Source organism: Myxocyprinus asiaticus, chromosome 10, assembly GCF_019703515.2.
Source record: "Myxocyprinus asiaticus isolate MX2 ecotype Aquarium Trade chromosome 10, UBuf_Myxa_2, whole genome shotgun sequence".
Lineage (NCBI taxonomy): Eukaryota > Metazoa > Chordata > Actinopteri > Cypriniformes > Catostomidae > Myxocyprinus > Myxocyprinus asiaticus.
The window spans coordinates 16,020,001-16,047,127 of record NC_059353.1 but is presented as its reverse complement, the minus strand read 5'-3'; the positions used below and the strand labels follow the sequence as shown (position 1 = coordinate 16,047,127).

At 38.5% G+C, this 27,127-nt stretch overlaps 1 protein-coding gene across 2 annotated transcripts in view; it reads right to left on the bottom strand.

Moving 5' to 3' along the window:
- The window catches only part of abcb6b (ATP-binding cassette, sub-family B (MDR/TAP), member 6b), a 60,948-nt gene that overhangs the window by 12,397 nt on the left and 21,424 nt on the right, over positions 1 to 27,127 (bottom strand). The window contains exons 14-17 of one of the 2 annotated variants that reach the window (XM_051709081.1): positions 11,943 to 12,117; positions 9,810 to 9,922; positions 9,635 to 9,729; positions 344 to 412 (exon numbers count right to left, since the gene is read on the bottom strand). In XM_051709081.1, the coding sequence (XP_051565041.1) occupies positions 344 to 412; positions 9,635 to 9,729; positions 9,810 to 9,922; positions 11,943 to 12,117 (452 nt within the window). Of the gene's footprint in view, positions 1 to 343; positions 413 to 9,634; positions 9,730 to 9,808; positions 9,923 to 11,191; positions 11,369 to 11,942; positions 12,118 to 27,127 lie in introns of those variants that run through there. The other variant, XM_051709082.1, reaches the window with a different exon arrangement.

Genomic DNA, 27,127 nt, shown 5'->3' with positions numbered 1-27,127 from the left:
GGGAAGAGGGGCACACACTCAGACGGCCTGCAGGTTAAGACCACAGATCTACTGATAACAAGAACACCGCCTCTAGGACACACACACAGTTCTAAGATTTCCTACGGATGAAGACCCTGTCTGCCCCAACATGCCTTCTATGGTTCACTCTCCACCGAACCAAAGGAATTTCAGTCAGTCAGGACAGAGAGGGTGTCACATTTCCTCTTTTATACTGGCTGGGATCTGGCCATTTTAAGGGGGAAAAGGGCCATGCAGTGTGTGTCATGTGAATCTTTACAGTAGCGTTTTCTCTCTGAAACACAGATGTTGGTGGACACACACACACACACAGGCTACTGACCTTCCTTGTTCTGCAATTCGGCCGTCATGAAGAACGAGGATCTGATCCGAGTTAACAATGGTGGATAACCTGAAAATACAAACATTATTATTATCATAATCCAAATGTAGTGGTCCAAAACAGTATTTGGACACATCGGTCACACTTGAAAATAGATGAATATCATTGCAACAAAATATCAAACAAAGTGGCATCTGCAAAGAATGATGCAAGTCCTTTTACGACCTTCATTTTTCTTTTGCAATTACTTTTAACCAACTGCTCCCAAGGTAATTTCAGTGGATATATGAAGTCAGATCCCCTCAAATTCACACAGAGGTCCTAGCACACCTCAGGTGTAGTTCATCTACTAGTAAAAGTGCACCATTGTCATTTTATATAAATTGTTATAAATAATTGTTTTTTATACTCATCTTTAAATGTTCTTTTATGCATTGTAATGGATCTGGTTCTCATAACAGAGATTTAAATTTCAGTGCAACTAACATTGTTAAATAAAGGCTTAATAATGAATAATAAATAAATATGGAAAACTTTTCACCATGTTTGACAACCAGAAATTTTTCAAATACTTTGTTTTAATTTTGAACAGTACATCTGTTTTATCAGTACATTATATTTTATCATTTAAAACCAAACAAACTAAACAGCTTGACGCACGTGCAGTGTGTTTGTACAGCATGTGTACATTGGCAGAGCGACTGTACTGTCCTTCTGTGTGGACATTATATTTTGGCTTCGCTATATACAACGCATCATTTAAATGTATTTAAACCAACTGATCTCAGTTCGGAAGACTCTGGGCTGTCAGTAAAGGGTTCATCTTTCAACGTACTTTCATGTGACAAAACAACATGGCGCCGATCACAGCGGAGTTTGTCTTTGGGAGAAACGCCAACAAAACTACATCTGGTAAGAAACCTAATTAAGTTTTTACACTGAAACCTGTTTCAGTCAAAAGATTAGAGTGTCTAGTTTAATCCGGTATGCCAAAAATGTATGAATGCTGTAACAGCAAACGGAATGCTGTTAAACACAATGACCATGTATGTGGACTAGGCTAATTTTCCTTAAAATATCCTATATTCACTGTGCGTTATCACACTAGGAATTATTTTTTTTTTTTGCTTTCAGAGGATTTATATGGAGTCAGGATAAAAATAAGGAGCATTTCAAACTGTTCTGAGACGAGTGCAGACAGACAGCACACTGGAGGTTAAGTAATTCACTAAATAGGGAGCAAGGGAGCATCCTGTAGCTCTCTATGCAGCTAAATGCATTCACTCCTAAAATCTGACCAAAAGTTCAGTTTCAGGCTGCAGATAATGTTTGGACCACTCAACATGTTTGGCAGACATGGGACATGGTAATCAGCATATTGATTCAGAATTCATAAAGTATAATTTTATTTTAACATGGTTGGCAGTGACTGGATGATGCTAGCCATTACATAAAATCAAATTTATACTCATTTCTGATTGGTAAAATGCTTCAGCATTGGCTATCATTGTTTGACAGTGCAAAGAGAGAACATTGAGATTTTGTTGCCAAATTAGAAAGACAAAACAAAAAACAATCTGACTTTCTATAGCTTGGTATTAATTAAGATTTCACAACTTAGTCACGTGGTCCTAATATGTGGACATAAATTTTATTTTATTTATTTATTTTTTTGCATGTTTACTAGTTTCTAATCAAAAAGGGAAATGGAAAATGCACACAGCAGTCACACTCGGGTCTCAGGAGGTTAAGGAACACTTCATGGTGATCACAAGAAATCAGAAAACATTTTTCCTTCAAATGTCAATTTTGACAGTGACAAACCTCAGAGCGGATAGAAACTGTATTATCGCTAATTCCATGCGCATGGCTATACTTCTCTCAATAAAACTTAAAGGGCCTTGATAGACAGAAAACAGATGACTTACTCTTAAAGCCTGTTTTTATTACTGCATCACATCAGAACATAATCTTTGTTTGTACTCTTTTCACAAAGCCAAGCAATTCTGCCACAATTGTACTGTAAACGCATTCCCTAATTTAAAGCAGCCCCATCTTCAAGCACAATCTAATCTAATCCATACACATACACGCCTTCTTTAATTCTCACCCAAACCCTACTGCAGGTCATCCTCTCAGCTGCTCTTCATCTTCAAACAAAAGAGCGGAGACTTCTTTATTGATTGCTAACCCTAGGACCACCCCAAAACAGATCAAAGTGACAGCACTGTCTCAGCAGCTGGACAGGATCAAAGCTCGCACGCACTGATCCCGAAGTGTTTAAAGTTTTCTAAGAGAGCAATGAAAGACCGATAAAAAAATATTAGACACCAAAAAAAAAAAAAAAAGCAAATGAGGGAAACGGAGAGACGCTGGACGGGCAGAGACATAGTAAAACTGCAAGGTCTGGTGACAGGAGGACACACGTGTTTTCTGTAGAGGGGATAGAGAATTTTATTGAGCACTATGTGTGGACTAGGAGTGAAGTGGTTCCTTTTAAAAAACAGTTCAGTAAATTATTGTATCATGGTTCATCTCATGTTTAAAGACACCTCTAAAAATGTAAATATTGTATGTGAATTGTAAATATAAACTGTGGTATTCATTTTCAAGAATATCTGTAACAAAATAATGGAGCACCTTAGAGGACAGGACAGGATTTATTTATTTTAAGTTTTGTGTTCCCGCAAAAAATTAACCATGGTTAATCTTGTGGTTTCTATTGTTTTACCATGGTATTTGTAGTAAAAACATAACCACTAAATTATGATTTTTATTACCAAAGTTTTTGTTTTCATGTATTATTACTATGGTTTTACTATGAATATCCCAGTTAAAATATGGTTACTGTAGTAAAACTATGTAAAACCATGGTAAATTTATTGCGAGGGAATGTAAAACTATTGTGAGGGAATTCCCGCCCTATCCTTGTATGAAATCGTTGTTCAGTAAGAACCAGCAAAAGTATGTAACAATGAACTGAATAAAGAAAACAAGTGAAGACAGGTGCCCTTTAGATTTTAGACTTCCTCATCCATTGTATTAGTTAAGATACACCTGCAGTTAATTCGTATCTGACACACTCTTGAGGAAGGCTCTGTTGCCAAAATGCACTAGTGTGCAATGACTAGAGAGTTTGTAACTTTTTTTAATTTCCATGTATCAAAAGACAAACAAAAATAAAAGCTTTTTAATGTTTGTATCAGAAAAAGTCAATGACAAATCAGTGAGAATATATGATGTAAAACGAGTGGCTATGGTCGGACAAGTACATCGAAACAAGAGGTTGTTGCAATATCAGTAATAACAGAAAAAAGAACCAGTTTAACCTGCAAAAATGGCATTAATACGTCTTCTCCCAAATGTTTAATGTAATGGCCCTGCCTTGCTCCACTCTGGTTGTTAGAGCTATTTTTGTCCACCAGGTGGTGTTGTCTCTTTTCCATCTGCAGGGTGGAGTCAAGGAACAGGTGTAATGATTTACCTGAAATGAGGCCAGGATGGACCTGGATTTATTTGGTTTTCTTTCAACTTTTTTCTTCCATTTCCTGATTTATTGTTGTCTACTTCATAATTTTTTTATTGTTAATTTCTTAAACCTCGATAGTTACTTTGAAATTCAAAATAAACAATTATATTTCGCTTAATTATATCCACTTTTGGCCTTCCCTTCATGTTACTCTGCCTTGAGCCGGGTGGTTTGTAACATGAATTATTAATCATTTGTGTTACTTAATCCAAACCCTAAAGAGGGTAATCATATATACTACTGATCTATCTTGTTTCTGAATGTATCTCTGATGTGTGTGATGTTGAAGCCTGATGGTGTTGCAACATTGTGTGTAACAATGATCTTTGCCAGTGACAACAGAACCGTATGTTCTATATATTCTAATAGATGTTGACATTTCACAAAATGTGTTTAGTGGACTGATTCACAAACTATGGCAAGTCAAATTGACTTATTTGCAGGATATGAATTGTAGATATCAACAATTACATTTTCACTAGTTAAAATGCTAAATCTTGATATCAAGAATGGAATTATTACAAGTGAAAGTGCTAATTTTTGATATCAGTCATTACATTTGCACTAGTAAAAACGTTCATTCTGATATTAAAAACATTACATCATCACTAGCAGAAATACACATTCTTGATATCAAAACTGAATTTCCACTAGTAAAAACTGTAATTTTTGATATCCGTAACTACATTTTCACAACAAAATTTTCACAATGATCTGTTATCCACTTTTATTCAAAATGCAATTACATAGAACTTCTTACCAGTAAATTTTTACATTTTTGATATCAATAATTACATTGTTACAAGTTCAAATGTCCATTCTTGATATCAAAAATGTTATTAGAACTAGAGAAAATTATAATTTTTGAGCTCTCTAAATGTATTTAAACTTGTTAGATTTGGTATTTCAGATATCTGGAAATGTATTTTGAAAAACAATAAATTGGAGAGTAATTAAAGATATCTAAAAAGGCTTTGTCACTAGTTACAATCACATTACAGATATCAGAAATGAACATTGCCACTAGTGAAAACCAAATTACTGATATCTGGCATCTTTACTAGTTGCAGTTCTAGTTGCAACACTATTTCAGTTCTTGATATCAGGAATGAACATTTGCACTAGAAACATTGTAATTACTGATTTAAAAAATGATACATTTTTACTAGTAAGAAGTGCATTAAGAATTAAATAAATTTTATTTATGTGAATAGCAGTGAATGACAGATCATTGTTAAATTCTACTAGTGAAAATGCAGTTACAGATATTAAGAATGACAGTTTTTACTAGTTGAAGTAAAAACATTTATATAAAAAATTTGTATTTCTGCAAGTGATGTTATTTTTGATAAGAACTAATGTTTTTACTAGTGCAAAGGTAATTACTGATATTAAAAATTAGCACTTTCACTAGTTGTAATTCCATTCTTGATATTAAGAATTAGCATTTTGGAGGTCACGTGACGGCATGCGAGGAGCAGACGTGTGAACGGCGAGCTCTGCGCACTTTGCTAGTTTTTTAATTATTTTCATGTTATAATCCAGTGAGATTCGATACACCCAGCTACATATTTGTTCTTTGAGGTAAACATGGCAAAGAAGTCAAAATCCTCAGCTCTGGAGATATTAAAAGACACTTAAGTGCTCAAGCTGAAACCTCTGATGGGCCTGCGGACCAGGGACTCGATGTGAACGGTGCAGTGGGAAGAATCCAGAGTCATCTGTCCAACATGTCGGTGATGCTGACGAAGGTTGTTTCTGACTTGGAAGATCTCGCTGTAATACGTCGATCGATTATGGCGATGGAAACAAAATTCTCTGAGTTGGTTACAAGAGTGGCAGATGTTGAGAAACAGATCGGGAGTCATCGGAAAGGGAATTATCCGCTAATACGCTTGCGACCAAATTAGACGTGGAAAACATTTTGGAAACACTGGAAGATTTGGAAAATAGGAGCCAACGAAATAACGTACAGATTGTTGGAATTCCTGAGCATGAAGAAGGCAGAGATATGGTGAAATTCCTAGACGAGCTCTTCCTGAGTCTGCTCGACATAACAGGCCATAAACTGGAAATCGAGCGAGCTCACAGAGTCCCGGCTCGCAGATCTGCTGAGGGGGACAGGCCCCGATGAATTCTGGCCAGATTTCTGAGATCATCCGATAAAGATCTTGTGTTGCACAAGGCGAGGAGCAAAAGAAAGCTTTCTTGGAAGAATCACAATATTTTCTTGTTCCCGGACTTTGCGAATTCGACGAGAGAAACGCGATCAATTCAAGGAATGTAAGAAACTCTTACATCATGGAAGATCGCTTTTGCACTGATGTTTTCCGGCCAAACTGAGAATAGAGACTACGGATGGCCGCAAAGTATTTATGTGTCCCAAGCAAGCACTGTCCTTCATAAAAACACTGGAGTAAGCCATTTGGTGTTTCTCATGTAGCTCCAGAGTGGATTAACTCACTGTACTTACTCTGGCTGTCTGAGGAAGCTGGGCGCCATTTTTGTTTCTGTTTGTGTTGGTTTCGCCTAGTGGCTGGAGTTTGTTTTGTGGAATAACACTCCAAGAAACTTGTGCATGGACGGAAGATCGCTTTTACACTGAAGTTCCTGGCCAGACTGAGAATGGGTACTAAGGATGGCTGCAAAATATCTACATGCCTACACAAAGGATGTCTTTTATAAAGTTGACTGACTATGTAAGTCACTGTGTATTTTTTTGTGCGGCCACCGAGTGAATTTGACTTGCTCAATACACTCTGGACCATCCGAGGAACCGGGACGCCTGGTTTGTTTCTTTTTGTACTGGTTCCACCTAGCGGCTGGAGTTTGTTTTGTGGAATAACACTGCTTCGGGACAGTTGTAGATGAATCCATTCGTTCTTTGTGTTTATGCCTCCTGTTGGCTGGAGTCTGTTTTGTGGAGTACTTTTGCAGGACACTGGAATGATTACATCATCTGCTGCACTCATAACAGCCAGCTCACTGAACACTTGTTTGTCTGTCCGAGGAAACTGAACGGCTTTATATCGGCTGGAATTTGTTTTGTGGAGGAACACACCTTCGAGACATTTCTGTGAATGAATCTACACATTCTTTGTGTTTATTTTGCCTATTGGCTGGGGTTTGTTTTACAAAGCATTTTCTGTTATGTAATTTTGCCTCACAAAATTTGTGCTTGAGCAATCCGATGGCAAAGTTGTCACGGGGGCTCTCGTAGGCATACATGGACCTTTTGAGTTTAGAGGGATTGACGCCGGTTGGCGCTGTGGTGCACGGGGATAATGCGCACGTTTTTCTTTTTCCTGCTTGTTTGGTTCTGGGGGATGTTAGTGTTTTGATTGTCGCACTAATGTGGGAATGTGGTCTTCATAATCTTGTTTTTGACACACAATGTATTTTTTCTATTATATCAATATGTCAAATGTTAATATGAGTGGGTTATCTTTCTCCACATGGAATGTGAATGGGTTGGGGCACCCCATAAAAAGAAGGAAGGTTATTTCTTTTCTTAAGCGTAAGAAATGTGATAGTGTTTCTTCAAGAAGGGAATATTAAAAGTGTAGAGGCAGAGCTGAAGCACCGAATGTCGTCTGATGGCCTCAGAGAATTGACCCGATTGAAATACAGATATAATACTATTTTGTCGCAGAAAGCGGAGTTTTGGTTATTCAGGGCAAGACAGTCATACTTTGTCGAGGGACAAAGCAGGGAAGCTTTTGGCTAGATATATAAAGCAGAGAGGGTCTTTTTCTACCATTCCCTTAGTGAAATCTGCTGGTGGTGAAATTTTTACCTCGGCCATTGATATTAATAATGCCTTTAAAGTGTTCTATCTTGATCTTTATAGCTCCACCTCTTCGTCTACTGATGAAGATATTAGAAACTTTGTGGAACCATTAGAACTTCCTAAACTGACAGCTAAACTTGATTCTGAGATAACCTTGGAGGAGCTTGACGAGGTAATTAAGGCCTTACCTACAGGCAAAGCTCCGGGGCCAGATGGTTTTGCCACTGAATTTTTTAGATCTTATGCTGCAGAATTGGCTCCACTATTGTTAAAAGTTTATATGGAATCATTAAAGAATGGGAAGCTTCCCCCAACCATGACACAAGCCCGGATCAGTCTGATTCTTAAAAAGGACAAAGATCCAAGCGAGTGTAAAAGTTACTATCCAATTTCCCTGATCCAGCTAGATGTAAAAATTGTCAAACATTTTGGCTAACCAATTAAGTTATGACATTTCTTATATATATAGATCAGGTGGGGTTTATTCGGGGCCGCAGCACTTCTGACAACATGAGGCGTTTCATCAATATCATGTGGTCAATAGCGAATGATCAGTCTCTGGTCGCTGCCATCTCACTTGATGCCGAAAAGGCGTTTGATATGGTAGAATGGGATTATCTTTTGAAGATTTTGGAAATTTATGGGTTCGGGAGTACATTTATTGGTTGGACTAAATTACTTTAAAGACACCCTGTAGCAGCGGTACAAAAAAAATTTATTAATTTCAGATTATTTTACTCTGGACAGGGGCACTCGGCAGGGTTGCCCTCTTTCCCCATTATTGTTCTGTCTTGCCCTGGAACCATTAGCAGCCACAATAAGAAAGGAGGATGATTTTCCAGGGGTGATGGTGGGAGGTGTGGCGCATAAGCTTCTGCTTTACGCAGATTATATTTTATTATTCGTCTCTGAACCTACTAGATCTATGCCTTGCCTCCACAGAATTATTAATTCCTTTTCCAAGTTCTCAGGATACAAAGTCAATTGGTCTAAATCCAAAGCTTTGGCTCTGACAGCGTACTGCCTGGTAACGGCTTTTCAGCCGGGCACCTTCCAATGGCCCAAACAGGGCATTAAGTATTCAGGTATTTTCTTCCCAGCAAATTTGTCTGATTTAGTTAGAGTTAAATAGTTTAATAAAAAGGTTTTCGAGCGATGTGGACAGGTGGGCTTCATTACATTTATCGATGATTGGGAAGGTTAAATGTTATTAAAATTAACTGTATTCCAAAATTCAGTTATCTGCTACAGTCACTCCCTATAGATGTCCCCCTCTCTTATTTCAAGCAATTTGATAGCATAGCAAAGTCCTTCATTTGGAATGGTAAACGTCCCAGACTACATTTTAACAAATTACATAGTAATAGAGGTGGTTAAGTATTGATTCTGTTTGTAAATGTTTTTAATTTTATTTGTTAATATATGAATCAATAAAAAGAATGTTAATCTAAAAAAAAAAATTACCATTTTAACTAATGAAAATGTAATTGTTGACATCAACAATTCATATCCTGTAAATGATTAAAAGTCAGTTCGGCTTGCCATACACAAACACATACGTGTAGATGTAAACCATGAGCTCAACTAGTGTGTCATAATGTATACAGCTTTAGTGAATTGGTACACAGACGCTTGCTATAGTTGGGATTAACCTTCATACACCTATGTCTTTTGACTAAGCCTAGGGTTTTATTCTGAAGACACTGGGTTTAGAACAAATAGATCAATTTAATTAGTGCTTGAGATCTTCCCCAGATGGCCCAACTATAGCTTTCATCAATACATGATGCTATCTCAGGGATACAGCCTTGAATTTGGAGTGGTTGACAAAAGGATTGCTGACATGTCTATATTTCAGGACCTGGACATTGTGGAAAATCAAGAAAGATATAAACATTCGGACACTGGCGATGTTTTCCATCATCAGTATGAGTTGTAATAGCACCTCTGTTATCATATGAAACAGGCCTACCTGTGTGCCACGACAAGAGTGGTGTGACTGGCACACACCTTGGAGAGAGATGCCTGAATGTTATGCTCTGTTTGACTGTCTAAAGCAGATGTGGCCTGAAGTAAAGATGAGAAACAGGATTTAATATATGCCCACACTTCATAAACTTTAGAACTTCAAGAAAAACTTTACTCACTTCATCGAGCAAAATGATGCGAGGGGATTTGAGTATTGTGCGAGCGATGGCCACTCTCTGTTTCTCTCCCCCACTCAACTTCAGACCCCTTTCACCCACTTCAGTGTCATATCCTGTCAATTGGCATAAGAAACAAGTGGGACCTTTACCTCAATCATAAAGGAAATGTTCAGGCAAAAATGAACATTCTGTCAACATTGACTCACACTCATCCAAACCCATTTGATTTCCTTACTTCACATACAAAAGGAGATGTTTAGAAGAAGTTTTGCAGGACAGCAAAGCATCATAAAAGGAGCCCATACAACATGAGCGCTACATTCCAAGCCTTTTAAAGCTATATGATAGCTTTGTATGAGCAATAGACCAAATTCTTTGCAGAAAATCAACCCCTTCAAATTTGGTTGTGTTACAATAGGTCACTGGTTTTGCTTTTGAGGCACCAACTTTGCATTTGCACAAGCGCGAATGAGATACGAGAGCTTTGGTGGACAGCAAGATTTACAGGAATTAATGACTTTATTTCAGCTTGTTCCTCACACAAAGCTTACATTAGTTCAAAAGACTTGGAATATTGTGTGCGATTGTACTTTATGGTTTAAATGCTAGATAGTTCATGATCACTGTATGCTTTCATTGTATGGAAAAGAACAACTGGAACATTCTGCAAAGATAGAAATTCAGTCATACAAAACAAGCAACAAAAGAAGGATGAGTAGATGATAGGGGTGGGGAAAAAATATAGATTTTCTGATGCATCACACACTTCATTTGAACAATATCGATATTGATTCGATCTTTTACTCCATGCGCAACCCTCTACTACAAGAGGAAATCACTCACATTTGCAACCAAACTTCGGACTATGCGACTAAAATGTATATACACCGATCAGCCACAACATTAAAATCACCTGCCTAATATTGTGTAGGTCCCCCTCATGCCACCAAAACAGCGCCAACCCGCATCACAGAATGGCATTCTGAAATGCTATTCTTCTCAGCACAATAGTACAGGGCGGTTTTCTGAGTTCACTGGATGTCTTTTGTTTTTGGCACCATTCTGAGTAAATTCTAGAGACTGTTGTGTGTGAAAATCCCAGGAGATCAGCAGTCCAGTGAGCGGCAGTTCTGTGGACAGAAATGCCTTGTTGATGAGAGAGGTCAGACTGGTTCGAACTGACAAAGTCTACAATAACTCAGAAAACCGCTCTGTACAATTGTGCTGAGAAGAACAGCATCTAAGAATGCTATTCTGAGATGCGGGTTGGCGCTGTTTTGGCGGCACGAGGGGGACCTACACAATATTAGGCGGATGATTTTAATGTTGTGGCTGATCGGTGCATTTGGCAACTGGTTGGTAAATGTTTAGATTTCACTCACCAGTATAGTATAGTGGTGAAGTATTCAGTAGCTAGATCCTTTCAACACGTGTTGAGATTAAAAACACTTGTCTCAGATTGTTCCGTGTAATGCGTGTGTCCAAAGAAGAGATCCACACAGCCCATTTGTCACTGAATAATTTCTCTTTTAAATAACCTTTCTGTTCTCTACAGTCAGCTGTTGATCAAAAACAAAACAAAAAAATAAACATTTAATTCTAATCATGCATGGCACAGATGAGATAAAGCCATTTGAGTCCTGTCTCGTTAACATTTGCTCATTTACTGATGCATTTTACAGAGTCAATACCGGTTTTTAGCATGTGTTCAACAAATCAGTGTAAATACTTGCAACTAGTGCAACTACACAAAAATTATGTAACAAAAAAATAATATATTTCTTGATGGAATTTATGGATTTGTTATTTTATAAAAAGCTAATTGAATCGAAATCAGAATTTAATTGAGAGCTTTTAAATCGGAACTGAATCAATAAATCTGTATAAATACCAGCCCTTGTAAATGATGACAAATTTCATTTTTGGCTGAACTACTCCAATCAAGGATTCATATCCATCAGAGTTTGTTGCAAAGCATAAGACATTACTAGATTTTTGTATTCAAATGATGCAGCCATGTTTTTGGCTGCATGATGAAGCTTAAAAATGTCCTGTGAAATGCTGCTACTTTGTGAAGAAGCAGCTACTTGATTAACATCTAAACATAGCTATGAAAAGTCAGCACTCCCCTACCATCTGCAAGGGACAAAATCTTTTCATGGATGTCAGCAGCCATTGCAGCCTCTTCAACTTCCTGGTCACTTGCAGAGATGCGTCCATAGCGAATGTTTTCACGGATATTGTCATTGAAAAGAACAGTGTCCTGAGGAACTACACCAATGTAGGATCGGAGGGAGTTCTGCTTCACCTGTATGTTTAAGATAAACATGCCATGAAAGGCCAGCCATTTAAAGAAAGAAACATTCAAAGAACATTTGAAACAATTAGAATCTCAAATAATTTACACAGTGTTGCATACCCTTTTAGTAATTTTGTCATGCAGTCCATGTTTTCTCTGCAATTTTGAACTTTACACAAAGACTATCTAGCTCTATGATACAGCTTACATCACAACAACAGGTGAATCATGGACAGGTGGGCCTCGAACTTTAAAGTACTTCACCACCTGAGGGTTTGGAGGTCTCCATTGCCTTTGAAAGCTAAGCAGCCAGGTGCTGATGGGTTATGAAGGAGTCCCAAGCACTGAAGATCTAAAAACCCAATTAAAAAGCAGGGTGACAATCTTCACATGCTGCCTGTTGTTGGGAGGGGTGTGGAGATAGACCCCTGCCGAGATCCAAAGCCTGGCAAAGTCTGTGAGGCAGTGCCAGCTGACATCAAGGCTTTCCGACAGCATAAAGAGGAGCAGAGAGAAGACAAAGTAGGCACAGCTCTTAAGGAAGCGCTAAGCAGGCCCCTCTTAGCCATATATCAAGACTTTACATGATGTAATTGGACCCCACTTCAGACAGACAGTCTACTGCGTTTCAATCTGGATCAAGGGAGTACCACTTCTGGCACGTTTCTACTTTAGCATGAAGAACCATGTTAAGGTAAATTAGGTTGTGTCTTGGCAGCAGCACAAACCAAACAAACAAACAAGCAAAAGTTTGACAGAATGATGATGACATTTCATATCCTAACAAGTTTACAACCATAATGCATAACATTGGTGCTAAAATGACCTAAAAGCATGAAGATCAAAAGGTCTTCTTTGCCAACACAAAGCCTGATAAGAATAGAATTGCTTCTAGAACAGAGTACGTTTACATAGGCAGTTGTATTCGAGCTACAGGGGGATTTTAGGTAGTCGAGCTACAGTCTTCATCGTGACACAACGCGTAATTGAGTATTTGAAGGAAGGACTAGTGGTTAACCAATACATCACCTAGGCTGATAAATCAGCCAATATTTAGTATTTTTAAATGATCGGCATCTGCCGATAAATGTTCATGTTTGGCTGATCAGTTTCGCAAGCCGTGGAGGTGCTGAGAATCACCTCTTTGCATGTGGAGTCATTAACCTAACCTAAACGACCAATCACAGTTTGTTTTGTCATTACGTGGCATCATGTTACCACAAGAATAGACCAACGTGGAACAACATCTCATTTAAACAGTACCGCAGTCAGCAGACATGCATGAGCAGACGTTAGGGTTGCCACCTTTAAAGTGGAAAAATAAGGGATTGCGCTTTTGTTCCCAGCACTGTATGGTTGACCCTATTTTTTTTTTTTTTGTACAACCTTTCTAAACTATTAAAATATCAACTTTATGAATTAGACTATAAGGTTATTTATAATAGCCTGTAAGTATTAATCATATATTAAATAATTATTATTTATTATAATATGTTGATGTTATAATAATGTCGAGTAAATATGAATAATCTGTCTAATAATCATAACCTTCAGTTCAAAAGCTCTGAGAATGGATGGAATATTATCAAAATGATTAATTTGCAATAAATTCATTAGCTAAATTAAACAACAGCAACATACAAGAGTCTTAAGCAGCATGGATGTGGCTGTCACCTGCCGCATGCTGCTTCAGATCCGACAGTCTACCATGGGTGACCGAAAAACCTTTTTGGCAAAATGTGAGTTAAAACATTTTTTAAAAAAGCGATTTTACACTGGTCACGTGACACCATGCGAGGTTCGAACGTGTGAATGACGAGCTCTGCGCACTTTGCTAGTTTTAACACTATTAATGTCATAAACCAGAGAGATTCGATACACTCTGTTCCATAACTGTTCTAGGAGGACAATATGTCAAAGAATTCAAAATCCTCGGGCTCTAGAGTACTGACAAGCTGACACTCCCCCGGAGGCCCTGAGCCCGGGAGTCGATTTGGTCAGAGAAATTAGGGAAATTTGACGAGAAATGTTGAACATGTCGATTCTGGCCAAATTTCTGAGATCATTCGATAAAGATCTCATGTTACACAAGGCGAGGAATAAAGGAATGCTTTCTTGGAAGAACCCCAGCATTTTCTTGTTCCCAGACTTTGCGAATTCGAGGAGAGAAACGTGATTGATTCAAGGATTGCAAGAAACTCTTACATCAACGGAAGATCACTTTTGCACTGATGTTACCGGCCAAATTGAGAACAGATGCTAAGGATGGCCGTAAAACATTCACATGTCCCCAGCAAGCGATGTCCTTCATAAAGTCAGTGGAGTAAGTCCAGGGGCAGGGGCAGTGGTAGCTCAGCGGTTAAGGCTCTGGGTTACTGATCAGAAGGTTGGGGGTTCAAGCCCCAGCACCGCCAAGATGCCACTGTTGGGCCCTTGACCCTATCTGCTCCAGGGGTGCTGTATCATGGCTGACCCTGCACTCTGACCCCAGCCTAGCTGGGATATGTGAAAAAGAAGAATTTCACTGTATATGTGCAAATGTATAATGTGTGATAAATAAAGAAAAATTATTAATTAAAAAATGATTAAATTAATTATTATTAAGTTATTTTGTGGTACTCACGTTGCAGCCAAGTGGACTGACTCACTGAACATTCACTTGATTGTCCGAGGAAACTGAGCGCCTTTTTTGTTTCTTTTTGTGCTGGTTCCGCCTTGAGGCTGGAGTTTGTTTTGTGAAGTAACACTCCTTTGGAACATTTTTGTGGGTGAATCTGCACGTTCTTTGTGCTTATGCCTCCTATTGGCTGGATTTTGTTTTGTGGAGTATTTCTTGCAAGTCATTGGAGTGATTAGGTCATTTGTTGCACTCATGTAGCAGCCGAATGGGCCGACTCACTTAACATTCGTTTGACTGTCCAAGGAAACTGAGCGCCTTTTTTTGTTGTTGTTGTGCTGGTTCCACCAAGTGGCTGGAGTTTGTTTTGTGGAGGAACACACCTTCGGGACAGTTATGTGGATGAATCTACATGTTCTTTGTGTTTATTCCGCCTATTGGCTGGAGTTTGTATTAGAGATTTTCTTCTGTTATGTAATTCTGTCTCACCAAATTTTTATAGAACACCGGACTTGAGCAATCCGACGGCAAAGTTGTCATGGGGGCTCTCGTAGGCATACATGAACTGTTTGAGTTTAGAGAGATGGACGCCAGTTGGCGCTGTCATGTGCAGGGTTAATGCGCATGTTTTTATTTGTTTGGTTCGAAGGGAAGTTTGGGGTTTGATTGTTGCACTAATGTTGGAATGTGGTCTTTATAATTTTGTTTTTGACACACAATCTATTTTTTCTATTATGTCAAAATGTAAAATGTTAACATGAGTGGATTGTCTCTCTCCACGTGGAATGTGAATGGGTTGTGGCACCCTACAAAAATAAGGAAGGTTATTTCTCTTCTTAAGCATAAGAAATATGATTTAGTGTTTCTTCAAGTAACGCATATTTCCCCAAATTTGGGAAGATATGGGGTGGACATGTTTTCTTTAGTGCTGGCTCAAGTAAGAGCAGGGGAGTCATTACACTGATAAGTAAGCATCTAAAATTAAAATGTCTCAAACAGATAAAGATATATTAGGAAGAGTCATTGTTGTTTTAACAGAAATTCAGGGGCAAAGTCTTATTTTGGCTAATATTTACGTACCTAACGTTGAGGATCTTGAGGGGATGTTGCAAGCCGCTGGCACCACTCATGATATAATACTGGGAGGAGACTTTAATCTTTTGATGGATTCAGTCCTTGATCATAGTGAAGCAAAAGTGTGTAAGCCACCTAGAGCAACACTGATGCTTCAAAAGATGTGTAAAAATCTTGGTCTTGCAGATATTTGGAGACTTTTTAACCCATCTGGTAGGGACTATACATTTTTTCCATCAGTCCATAAGATTTATTCTAGGATCGATTTCTTTTTATATAATTTCAACTGTTGCTGATTGCTCAGTTGGAAACATTTTAGTCTCAGATCATGCCCTGGTGTATTAAAGAGGTGTTGCCACATATGGAGAAAAAGAAATCATATAGTTGGAGCTTTAAGCTTTAAGAAAACAAATGTTCTATATGGAGACCGACTGGTCCTCAGTACCCTCTGTGGGCGTGGCTTGGGAGGCACTTAAGGTGGTTCTTAGGGGCCGGATCATACAGTATGCCTCATTCACCAAAAAATCCAAAGCATGAGATCTCGTGGAGTTGGAAGGAAATATTAAAAGTGCCGAGGCAGAGCTGAAGCGCCAAATGTCATCTGATGGCCTCAGAGAATTGACCCGATTGAAATATAGATATAATTCTATTTTGTCGCGGAAGGTGGAGTTTTGGCTATTCAGGGCAAACAGTCATACTTTGAGTTGAGGGACAAGGCAGGAAAACTCTGGCTAGATATATAAAACAGAGTCTTTTTCTACCATTCCCTCAGTGAAATCTGCTGGAGGTGAAATATTTACCTCGGCCATTGATATTAATAATGCTTTTAAAGAATTCTATCTTGATCTCTATAGTTCCACGTCTTCGTCTACTGATGAGGATATTAGAAACTTTGTGGAACCATTAGATCTTCCTAAACTGACAGCTAAACTTGATTCTGAGATAAACTTGGAGGAGCTTGGCGAGGTAATTAAGGCCTTGCCTACAGACAAGACTCCGGGGCCAGATGGCTTTGCCACTGAATTTTTTAGATCTTATGCTACAGAACTGGCTCCACTTTTGCTAGAAGTTTATACGGAATCATTAAAGAATGGAAAGCTTCCGGCAACCATGATGCAAGCGCGGATCTGATTCTTAAAAAGGACAAAGATCCAAGTGAGTGTAAGAGTTACCATCCAATTTCCCTGATCCAACTAGATTATGACATCTCTTATACATATAGATCAGGTGGGGTTTATTCGGGGCTGTAGCTCTTCTGATAACATTAGGCGTTTCATCAAAATCATGTGGTCATTGGCGAATGATCAGACTCTGGTTGCTGCCATCTCACCTGACGGTGAAAAGGCTTTTGATATGGTAGAATGGATTATCTTTTTAAGATTTTGGAAATGTATGGTTTCGGGAGTACTTTTATTGGATGGATTAAGTTACTTTATAGACACCCAGTAGTGGCAGTACAAATGAATGGATTCATTTCAGATTATTTTACTCTGGCTAAGGGCCCCTGGCAGGGTTGTCCTCTTTCCCCATTATTGTTCTGTCTTGCCCTGGAACCATTAGCAACCACGATAAGAAAGGAGGATGATTTTCCAGGGGTGGTGGCAGAGGTGTGGCACATAAGCTTTTGCTTTACACAGATGATATTTTATTATTCATCTCCGACCCTACTAGATCTATACCTTACCTCAAAAGTATTATTCCTTCCTTTTCTAAATTCTAGGGATACAGAGTTAATTGGTCTAAATCCGAAGCTTTGGCTCTGACAGCATACTGCCTGGTAACGGCTTTTCAGCCGGGCGGCTTCCAGTGGCCCAAACAAGGCATCAAGTATTTGGGTATTTTATTCCCAGCAAATTTGTATGATTTAGTTAGAGTTAATTTTGACCCTTTAATAAAAAGGTTTTCGAGCGATGTGGGCAGGTGGGCTTCATTACCTTTATCTATGATTGGGAAGGTTAATGTTTTTAAAAGGAATTGTATTCCAAAATTCAACTACCTGCTACAGTCTCTCCCTATAGATGTCCCCCTCTCTTATTTCAAGCAATTTGATAGCATAGCGAAGTCCTTCATTTGGAATGGTAAACTTCCCAGATTACATTTCAGTATGTTGCATAGGCCGATTGACACAGGTGGGCTAGGCCTACCCAAGATTTTGTTTTATTATTATGCATTCAGTCTCAGACATTTGGCGCATTGGTCGCTTCCACCTGAGAGCCCCCCTCCCTGGTTTTGTATTGAACAGGAAGTTCTTGCCCCTATTTCGCCACTGCAAAGCCTTTCTATCAAACTAATCGGAGAAGTTACACCCCATTACCTCTCATTTGCACTCTGTATGGACAAAAGTGTCCAGAGTGTTTAATTCAGACATTTATTTAAATGTTGCCTCGAGCATATGGCTGAACCCAATATTATGTATCAATAAGTCCCCTTTCTGCTGGTCAGAGTGGATTGTGAGGGAGGTTAACACACTCAGTGACCTATATGAGAGTGGAGTGTTGAGATCTTTTGAAAATTTGGTTAAACATTTTGGGATTCCCAGATCTCAGTTTTTTTTTTAGGTATTACAGCTGCGCCACCTGCTCTGAACTATTTTTGGGAGTAGCATACACCTCCCTAAAGCGGCAGATACTCTGGGAGTGGTGATTACTGCTTTTGGAAAAGGTCATGAGGCATCAATGTATTACTCCCTGCTAATTCCGAGTCTGGGGTACAGAGCTTTAACTTCTTTCAAGAGATTATGGGAGAAAGATTTCAACTTGGTATTGGAGGAGGGAGTGCGGGCTAGGATTCTAAAAAACAGTCTGCATCTAGAGATGCAAAGGTTCGCCTTATGCAGTTCAAGATTTTACATCGATTCTATTGGACCCCCTCTAAATTGTATAGGCTTGGTCTTAAAGACACACCCACCTGCTGGCAATGCCAATCAGAAGATGGAGACACAACATGTTTTTTGGTGGTGTGTTAAGATCCAAGAATTTTGGTTGAAGGTTCAGAGTTTTATGTGTGATATATTGGGCACTCAAATTTAATTGTGCCCCAGACTCTGTATTTCAGGCGATGGGGTGGTCATCTATAGGGAATGAACAAAAAAAATTGGGTCCTAACCAGTTTTATGATTGCCAGACAAGTTGTTTTAAGGGGATGGAAGTCGGCTGCTGCGCCCCCATTTCAGGAGTGGTGCTCGGAGATGGGGAGGGTGGTGGCTTTCGAAGAAGGGTCATCTAGAAGACTTGGGAATTTGGATTTGTTTGTTGGGAAATGGGGCAAATATTTGGCGTTCTTGGAAGGCTCTCGGGGTGGGGCAGTGGAGAGAGAGAGAGCTGTAGTTATTAATGTGTGTGATTATTATATATATATATATATATATATATATATATATTTATTTTTTGTATGTGCTTATGGGTGACCACAGGGGTGTTTGTTGAGGGTCGGGGTGGTAGTGGGGGTTAAATTTTGATTCTGTGTATATACGTTTTCTTTTTCTTTGTTTGATGTGTGAATCAATAAAAAAAAAATTTATCACAAAAAACGCGATTTTAGTACGTGTTGGGTTGCCACCACTTGATATCCAATGCAAAATCAGCTGAGAACCACTGTTTTAGAGTGAACTATAATTTCTCATACCAAATGTAACAATATTTAACCTTACATTTGACTGCATTATATATCATTTCTGTTAGATCGCAGAGATTCCATTCATAAATGGGATGGTCTGACTAATCAGCCTAGACAGTCTAATTCTCCAAATCAACATCATCCAGATACACAACACACTCTCTCTTCATCAGCACTAAGACCAGCAATTTGAGGTTAACATGCCTCTTTCCTTTCACCAAGTAGAGGCCACATGATGAACTCTAATCAGGATCTGAGGCACTCTTAAAGGAATAGTCCACTGAAAAATGAAAATTCAGTTATCATTTACTTATTCTTCCATGGAACCTAAAAGGAGTTGAGAAGAATCTAAGAGAAGTTAATTTTCATACTTTTAAAGTCAAAAGGTATGGACACCATCAAGATCCAAATATGACAAACTCATATAAAGTAATCCATATGACTTTGTGTTATATTCTAAGACTTCTGAAGCCATCCGATAGCTATGTGAGGAATAGACCAACATTTAATAAATTATTTGCTTGTAATTTACCCCTCATCAGCTCTCAAATCACATTCACGTTCAAAAATGTCTTGTCGACACATTGTGTCAGGTTCAATGTCGTAGATAGCAAATGGTTTTGGTTGTCATGTGCCATACCGATTGTGCTGTGCCAAATTTCATGCTGAAGCGTGAATTGGGAAAATCAGTGAATAATAACTTAAATTTAGGTCTATTTCTCACACAAATTGACTGAGTGGCTTTAGAAGACTATATGGCTTCAGAAGAATATAGTGAACAAGTCCTATTAACTACTTTTCTACTTCTATGTTTCTTTAATGGTGCTTTTTTATGTAATTTTTGAAGCTTGCAAGTCTCCCTTCCCATTCTCGTTCACTTTATGTAAAAGAGCATTTCTGAGATTCTGCTAATCTTCTCCTTTTGTGTTCCACAGAAGTCATACAGTTTTAGAATATGAAGATAATTACAGAAGTTTTAATTTTTTGGTGAAAAATATAAATTTCTTTTAACAACAGGACAAGATGGGTAGAAAGCGGTAACAAATGAAACAGAATGGATGTAAGAAGCAGGAAACTGGGCTGAAATGACAACACTTTTACAGAGGGAATTCGTATCTTATCTGAAATGTATTCTTATCTGAAAACTTAACAGAAATATTGCAATCAAGTCTAGACATGAAGTCTGCACAAATCAATATTCAATTAAGAAAGATTTTCTGTACAGATTAGAGCTCGTGTCAATGAGGTCATTGCACAGGTTTTACCAGCCGAATGACTGTCTCAGCTTGATAAAGAAGACAAGAACTTCTCAACAGTAATGACATCTAATGTGTTCTCTTTGTCCTAATTTCCAAACAGTTTAGCCACAATTTACCATAAATATAGTCTTTTTGCCCAGTTCATTACACAAAACCTTTCATGCTGCTTTAGATACAGATAGGGCCACTCCAAACAAACTGGTTGAGCCAATGTTTCTATGTTGGGCTGGTCAGGATTCTTAAAAAAAAAAAAAAACAGGAAAACCAACCTACTAATTGATTACTTAAAGTTATCTATTCATATTAAGCTGAGATCGGAGAGTATGAATAGGATAAGTATTTTAACATAAAGTCTTTGGTACTTAGTGTAAAAGGCTGCTCTGTTGCACTCAGCATAGGAAAACTGATCCAAGTAATTTAGACCTCAACCATGTAATAAAAAGAATATAACCCTAACCACTGTAAGAAATACTGAGCTTAACCTCTGTTAGAAAACAGATCCCAATCTTACCCACAACAAGAGAAACTCAGAATTAGTCTTAGATCACATTAAAAAAAAAACAGAGCACCGATAATGACAGGGTGAGAGGGTGAGAGAGAGAGAGAGAGAGAGAGAGAGAGAGAGAGAGAGAGAGAGAGAGAGAGAGAGAGAGAGAGAGAGAGAGAAAGAGAGAGAGAGCGTGCAAAAAGTGTTTCTTTCTCGGGCAGTTCAGTCTACCATTAATCCATGTGGCGAGTGGAACCAGCCTCTGTCTTTTGACTTCAAACGCCTGGCGAATTAGATTCCTTCTTTTGAAGTCTTCTTCTTTGTTACTTTCTTTTGTTTATTTTTTGCCTGTTTTTTTTTAGTGAGCTTAATTCGCCGTCTTTCCATTCTTTCTTCCCATTCATTTGGCTCTTCAAAAAAGTCAATATCCTTAATTTATGAACTAATTAACATCAGATTGGGAAGGGTGAGAGAGGGCTTACTGCAACCATGTGAAACACAAATGCCTTCCCAGGTCTTTATGGGAGTGCAGCATCTGCCCTCTCACAATGCAACTTTTATTCTGAGAGATGGGACTTTCGCTGCGGTTTCCAGTCCTGTTTGCAACAGTATTCAATGATTTTAAGCAGAAAGACTTCGTGCTTAAATGTGTTTTCTTTTGTTCACATTTTTCAATGCTTTAGGACAATTGTTCCACTGTAATAAAAAAGAAAGGATACAGTCTAAAAAGAATCCAGCAAATCAGACAAGTATATTTATGTATGCATGTATGTATATTTAGGTAGAATTTTTAGGAAAATATCTCACACTTTTAGTGGAACTAGTAAGAAAAAACATGGATGTCTATCCTCTCAACCAGTATGATTCAGACAGTTACCTTATCTTTACGTAATTCTATTTAGATGATTGTGTTTGAGTACATATTCCTTCTAGTGATCTTAAACATTACCATCTGGGACTGATGAACCAGGTTGAAATAGCATCTCTCTCTCTCTCACTCTCTCTCTCTCTCGTCATATACTCCACAGGGGTTGTTCAAACTATTCCTTTAGTACCACCAATCAATGTTTTGGGCTTGTGTTGACTAGCTGTGGATCAGTTGCACTCATTGTACATGGTAACACCAGGAGGAATATACCTCTTTCCAAAAAACTGCATCCCGGTGTATTTGTGACTCTTGTTTTATCAGGAAACCTATAGTGGCTAAATATAGACAAATATTTGGAATTACCAGAATGTGGAAAAAAAAAAAGAAAAGAAAATGGAGCACATTGTGTTTATAACACAAGTTGTAAACAAACCGCACATACTTCAAAGATGGACTGAGTTCAGTCTTTTCACATGCAAGCCAAAACAATCTGAGAACTGCAACGAGGCCCCTGAAACTAAGTGTCATCCAGAGACTAACAAAAAACATGACTATTTAACTGTTCATGGCAGGGGACAGACTCTCCAATTGCCAATCAGACCACAGATGCTGAATGTGGTGTTATTTACATTCACAGGTAAAACATTTTACTTGTCAGCTAGTCAAAATGAGTAGTCGTGCAAGCCCTAATACACAAGGACCCCCTTTTCAGGACACTAAATTGGCACTAATACTTAAATGGCAGATTGTTTAGATGTTGTCTTTTATTTAAATAGTTCAAAATAAGATGCAGATAATGGTTTTACTTGAATTTTATTACGTTGTGGTACAATGTAAACCCTAATGTTGTCATTACTGGAAAATTAAATTGTCTTAATTAAGCATTACTTGAAATGTCAAGTTTTGGGCTCTTAACTCCAATATCTATGCTCCTTGAACTTATGTATCTTAAAAATCCACAGACTATTTTAAGTGTTAATAACTCAAACAATTGAGTACAGAATTGAGACTATGGGGAATACCCATAATCTTGAATAATTTAATTATGTTTCCTTGATTAAAGGGAAGGTTAACCCTAACCTTAACATATGGAGGCATTTAAATAGTTATTAAGATTTCATAGAGGCTTAAGCTCTATGTAGTATATATATATTATATTTTTTACATCACCATTCAAGTGATCTGTGTGCCCTTTGGTCAAGTTGGACCCTGTTAACTCTCTCTCAGTTCTCCTTGTGCATGTGCAACTGAAGTACAGGCATATATGCATTTTTGTGTCAAATTATGTTTATTTTATGATTCACCTAGAATCAGTTATAATCTCCTTTATTTGAGCTGTGTTATTGTATGATTCAAATTTGCGTCAATTAAATTGAAATTATTAAGTAGAAACAACATTTAAATAGCAAATCTGAGTTTATTCTACTTGCATCTAGTTACCTTAAATTAAATAGTTAAGTTCATTCTTTATGAACACCAAGTTAAGTGAAGTTTTGGAGATGCCATTACTCAGTTCAATTAAGGGACTGAGTTACAGTGAGTACAGTACATGCCGATGCAGTTAAACAACTTAAAGGAATAGTTCACCCAAAAATGAAAACTTGCTGATAATTTACTCACACTCAGGCCATCCAAGATGTATCTGAGTCTCTTTCTTCATCAAAACAGAATTTAAGATTTTTAGGATTTCATTTCAGGCCTCCTCCTCTAAACAATGCAAGTGAATGTCCTCCATTTTTTTGACGGTCCAAAATGCATATTTAGGGTGCATCAAAATAATCCACACGACTCCAGTCGACAAATAAAGTTCTTCTGAACGCATCTCTGTGACGCGCGCTCATGAGAGGAATGACCGCTCATTGCTAAGGTCACGCGTGGAGGAGGAGGAGGCAGGAAGCACGTCACTGTTTACAAGAGGAGCGCTGTATAAAAGTTTAATTGTGTTCGCTGTAGATTTGTATTTGTATAAGTGTATTGTTCAAAATGGTCGGTTGGTGTGTGTATCCTGGATGCTTCAACCTTCAGAAACCCCAAAGAAAATGCAATAAATTATTATAAATATAGGGTGCCATTGGGTCCTTCTGGCCTCAGATGGCGCTTCCAGTTTATTCGTGGCAAACTGAAAAACACCTCTTAAACGATGGGGCTCAGTAATGGTAGAAAACCATTATGTTCGGTAATGCAGCTAGGACTAGGAGTATTCTCACCGGCTGCCTTGCTAATTGTTTCCAACGGTGGGATTGCTATGGTCCAATCGTGGCAACACAGGCTCTCTGCCTCTGTTGGCATTGGTTGGCATTTACTACATGTGCACCACCATGTCTCCATAGATCTCTGCCTCCCTGAGACTTGTAACTGCGCCGCTGCTGCAGCCTCCTCCATCTCCCTCAGTTCCTCATCGGTGTATTCGGGCTAAAATAGGTAGGGTTGGGCAAAAAACTCCATCTCCTCTTCTAAAATCAAAATCCAATGACATCGTGTTTGAAATTGTTTTGGACTGTTTTGGTTTGGTTGGTGGCAAATTTTCATTTTTGGGTGAACTATTACTTTAAAGACTATCCCGACCTGAAAACCTGATCGTTTATATAACAGAGTTCGAACATTTCATGTCCAATCAGTATGCAATTTTCTAGCTCAATAACTTTACAACTTGTCAGTGCTTGTATGTGACAATAAATCAATTGGTCATGTGTTTAAAACTGAGCTACCTGAGCACTTTCAAATGTGCGCACAACACAACACCTCTAGACCCTTAGTTGGGGAAAACAGGCCATACCAAATGAAAAACACAAGCGAAACCCTGATATGAAGAACATGAAACATGCTAAAATTAAATCCACTTGGCGAGAACCAAGCATGGACATTGTTTTGCATATCCAACCAGATGTGCGGCAAAATCAGGGCTGCAACCGTTTACTTGAAAGGCACAAAAAGGCTGGGAGAGAACTACCCATGTGCGTCTAACCTGGACCAAATGTACACAAAACATCTTGTTTACAAGAACCTCCACATGCTGCTCTGTTTAACACTTCACAGGCTTGTTATAGACTGCAGTCTCTTCTCTTCAGCACTTTATTAAATCAGGCATAACATTAATGAAGCACAGTGCCTTAGAAACAGAAAGATTCAGAGGGGGCAAGGGGTCATTCGCTTGCTTTGTCTCCTTCCCAGCCTTTCTTTCGGTCTTCTGTTACCCTCTTAACCCTGCTACATTAACACTTTATGTTTGTTATGTAAAAAGAAGACAATGTCACATTCAGAGAGATTGATTCAGAAGAGACCGTGTCTCTGGTGACCACTTGCCTTCTGTTAATCAACAGCAACTGAATCAATAACCCACTTTTTATAAAGTGTTCCAGATAGTGGAAAATTACAGATGCACTGCTGGCTCTCAGTATGAAGAGTCAAAGTGTTATTACTCAATCAGTAAAAATAGATGGATGAGATGAAATTCGAAAGTAAACTGGTATTCCATCATGTCCCTATATAATCATGCAACATGAGTGATACTGGTTTGATTTAAATTTTTTATTTGGGTTCTCTCTATTATACAGATTTAGTGGAAAGTGGAAATTGGGGACAGAATGGGATCGGAACATGCTGCAGGCGGGTCTCAAACCTGCATCATCCATATGAGCTCAACAGCTCAATGCATCCAAAGCATGTGTGCTAGCCAATAACGTTACTCAGTAAATCAAAAACGTGTACTTGCAGGGGGCCTGGTAAAAGATGCTGGCTACCACCCCTGGAGTTCGCTAGTTCAAATCCCAGGGCGTGCTGAGTGACTCCAGCCAGGACTCCTAAGCAACCAAATTGGCCCGGTTGCTAGGGAGGGTAGAGTCACATGGGGTAACCTCCTCGTGGTCGCTATAATGTGGTTCGTTCTCGGTGGGGTGCGTGGTGAGTTGAGCGTGGATGCCGCGGTGGATGGCGTGAAGCCTCCACATGCGCTATGTCTCCATGGCAAAGCGCTCAACAAGCCACGTGATAAGATGCAAGGGTTGATGGTCTCAGACGCGGAGGCAACTGGGTTTCATCCTCCGCCACCCAGATTGAGTCGAATCACTATGCGACCACGAGGACTTAAAAAGTGCACTGGGAATTAGGCATTCCAAATTGGGTGAAAATGACCACGCTGGATTCCACTTCTGTCAGCCAAGAACAGAAAGCTGAGGCTGCAGTGGGCCTATCATCTGTGTACCTCAGCAGAAATCGAGATTCATCCAACTGGGCTGATTTTCCAGTCTTTAACTATCCAGTTTTGGTGACCCTGTGCTAGGGGTGACCGATATAACCAAAATCTTATATCACGATATGTGTAATTTCATATCACAATAACGATATATATCACAATATACAGTACCAATTTTCTGGAAAATCAATTAAAATATTTTAGGAACTCTAGTCAGTAAATTAAAAACTTTATAAATTAAAACTACTTCCTCTATATTTAAAACAAGACAATGTCAAAATAAGTAAATAAATAAAAATCAACTTGTTTTAAAAAAGTCAACCTTACCAAAATGCTACGTATGCCACATTTCAGTTTAAAATGTTGTTGACCAATATTATTATTATTATAAACTCTACACAAGAAACTTAAGATCTTCTCAAAGCAATGCGACAAAGAAAATAAAACTTAACTTAAAAAAAAAAAATATCCAATGTATAAACACTTCTTGAAGAAAATAAATATCAAATAAATATTACTTCTTGCAAAATAAATAAATAAATAAATAAATGACATACATTTATGTGGAGTTCATCTTTTGGCTTTCATAATATTATTTTGCATGCTTCATTTTGAGGGGGTAAAACAGATTGCTTGTATTACGAGTGATTATCGTCATGCGAAACAGTTTGCAGATTACATTTTTCTGCTCTGTACACCATGTCGCATCTGTTTTAATAACAAGCCCCTTTTCATTTTTTTGACCTATTTGGGAGTCGTCCAGTTCTGCAGAGATTTCTTTCTCAATTTGGGGTTAATCTGGGTCAAAATCATCGAGTAGCGCGAGTGATCCTGCTCTGAGCTCTCCTGTCTCTGGAGCACAAATATTGGTAAGCCTGCTGGATTCGCACACACTTCGGAGCCCCAG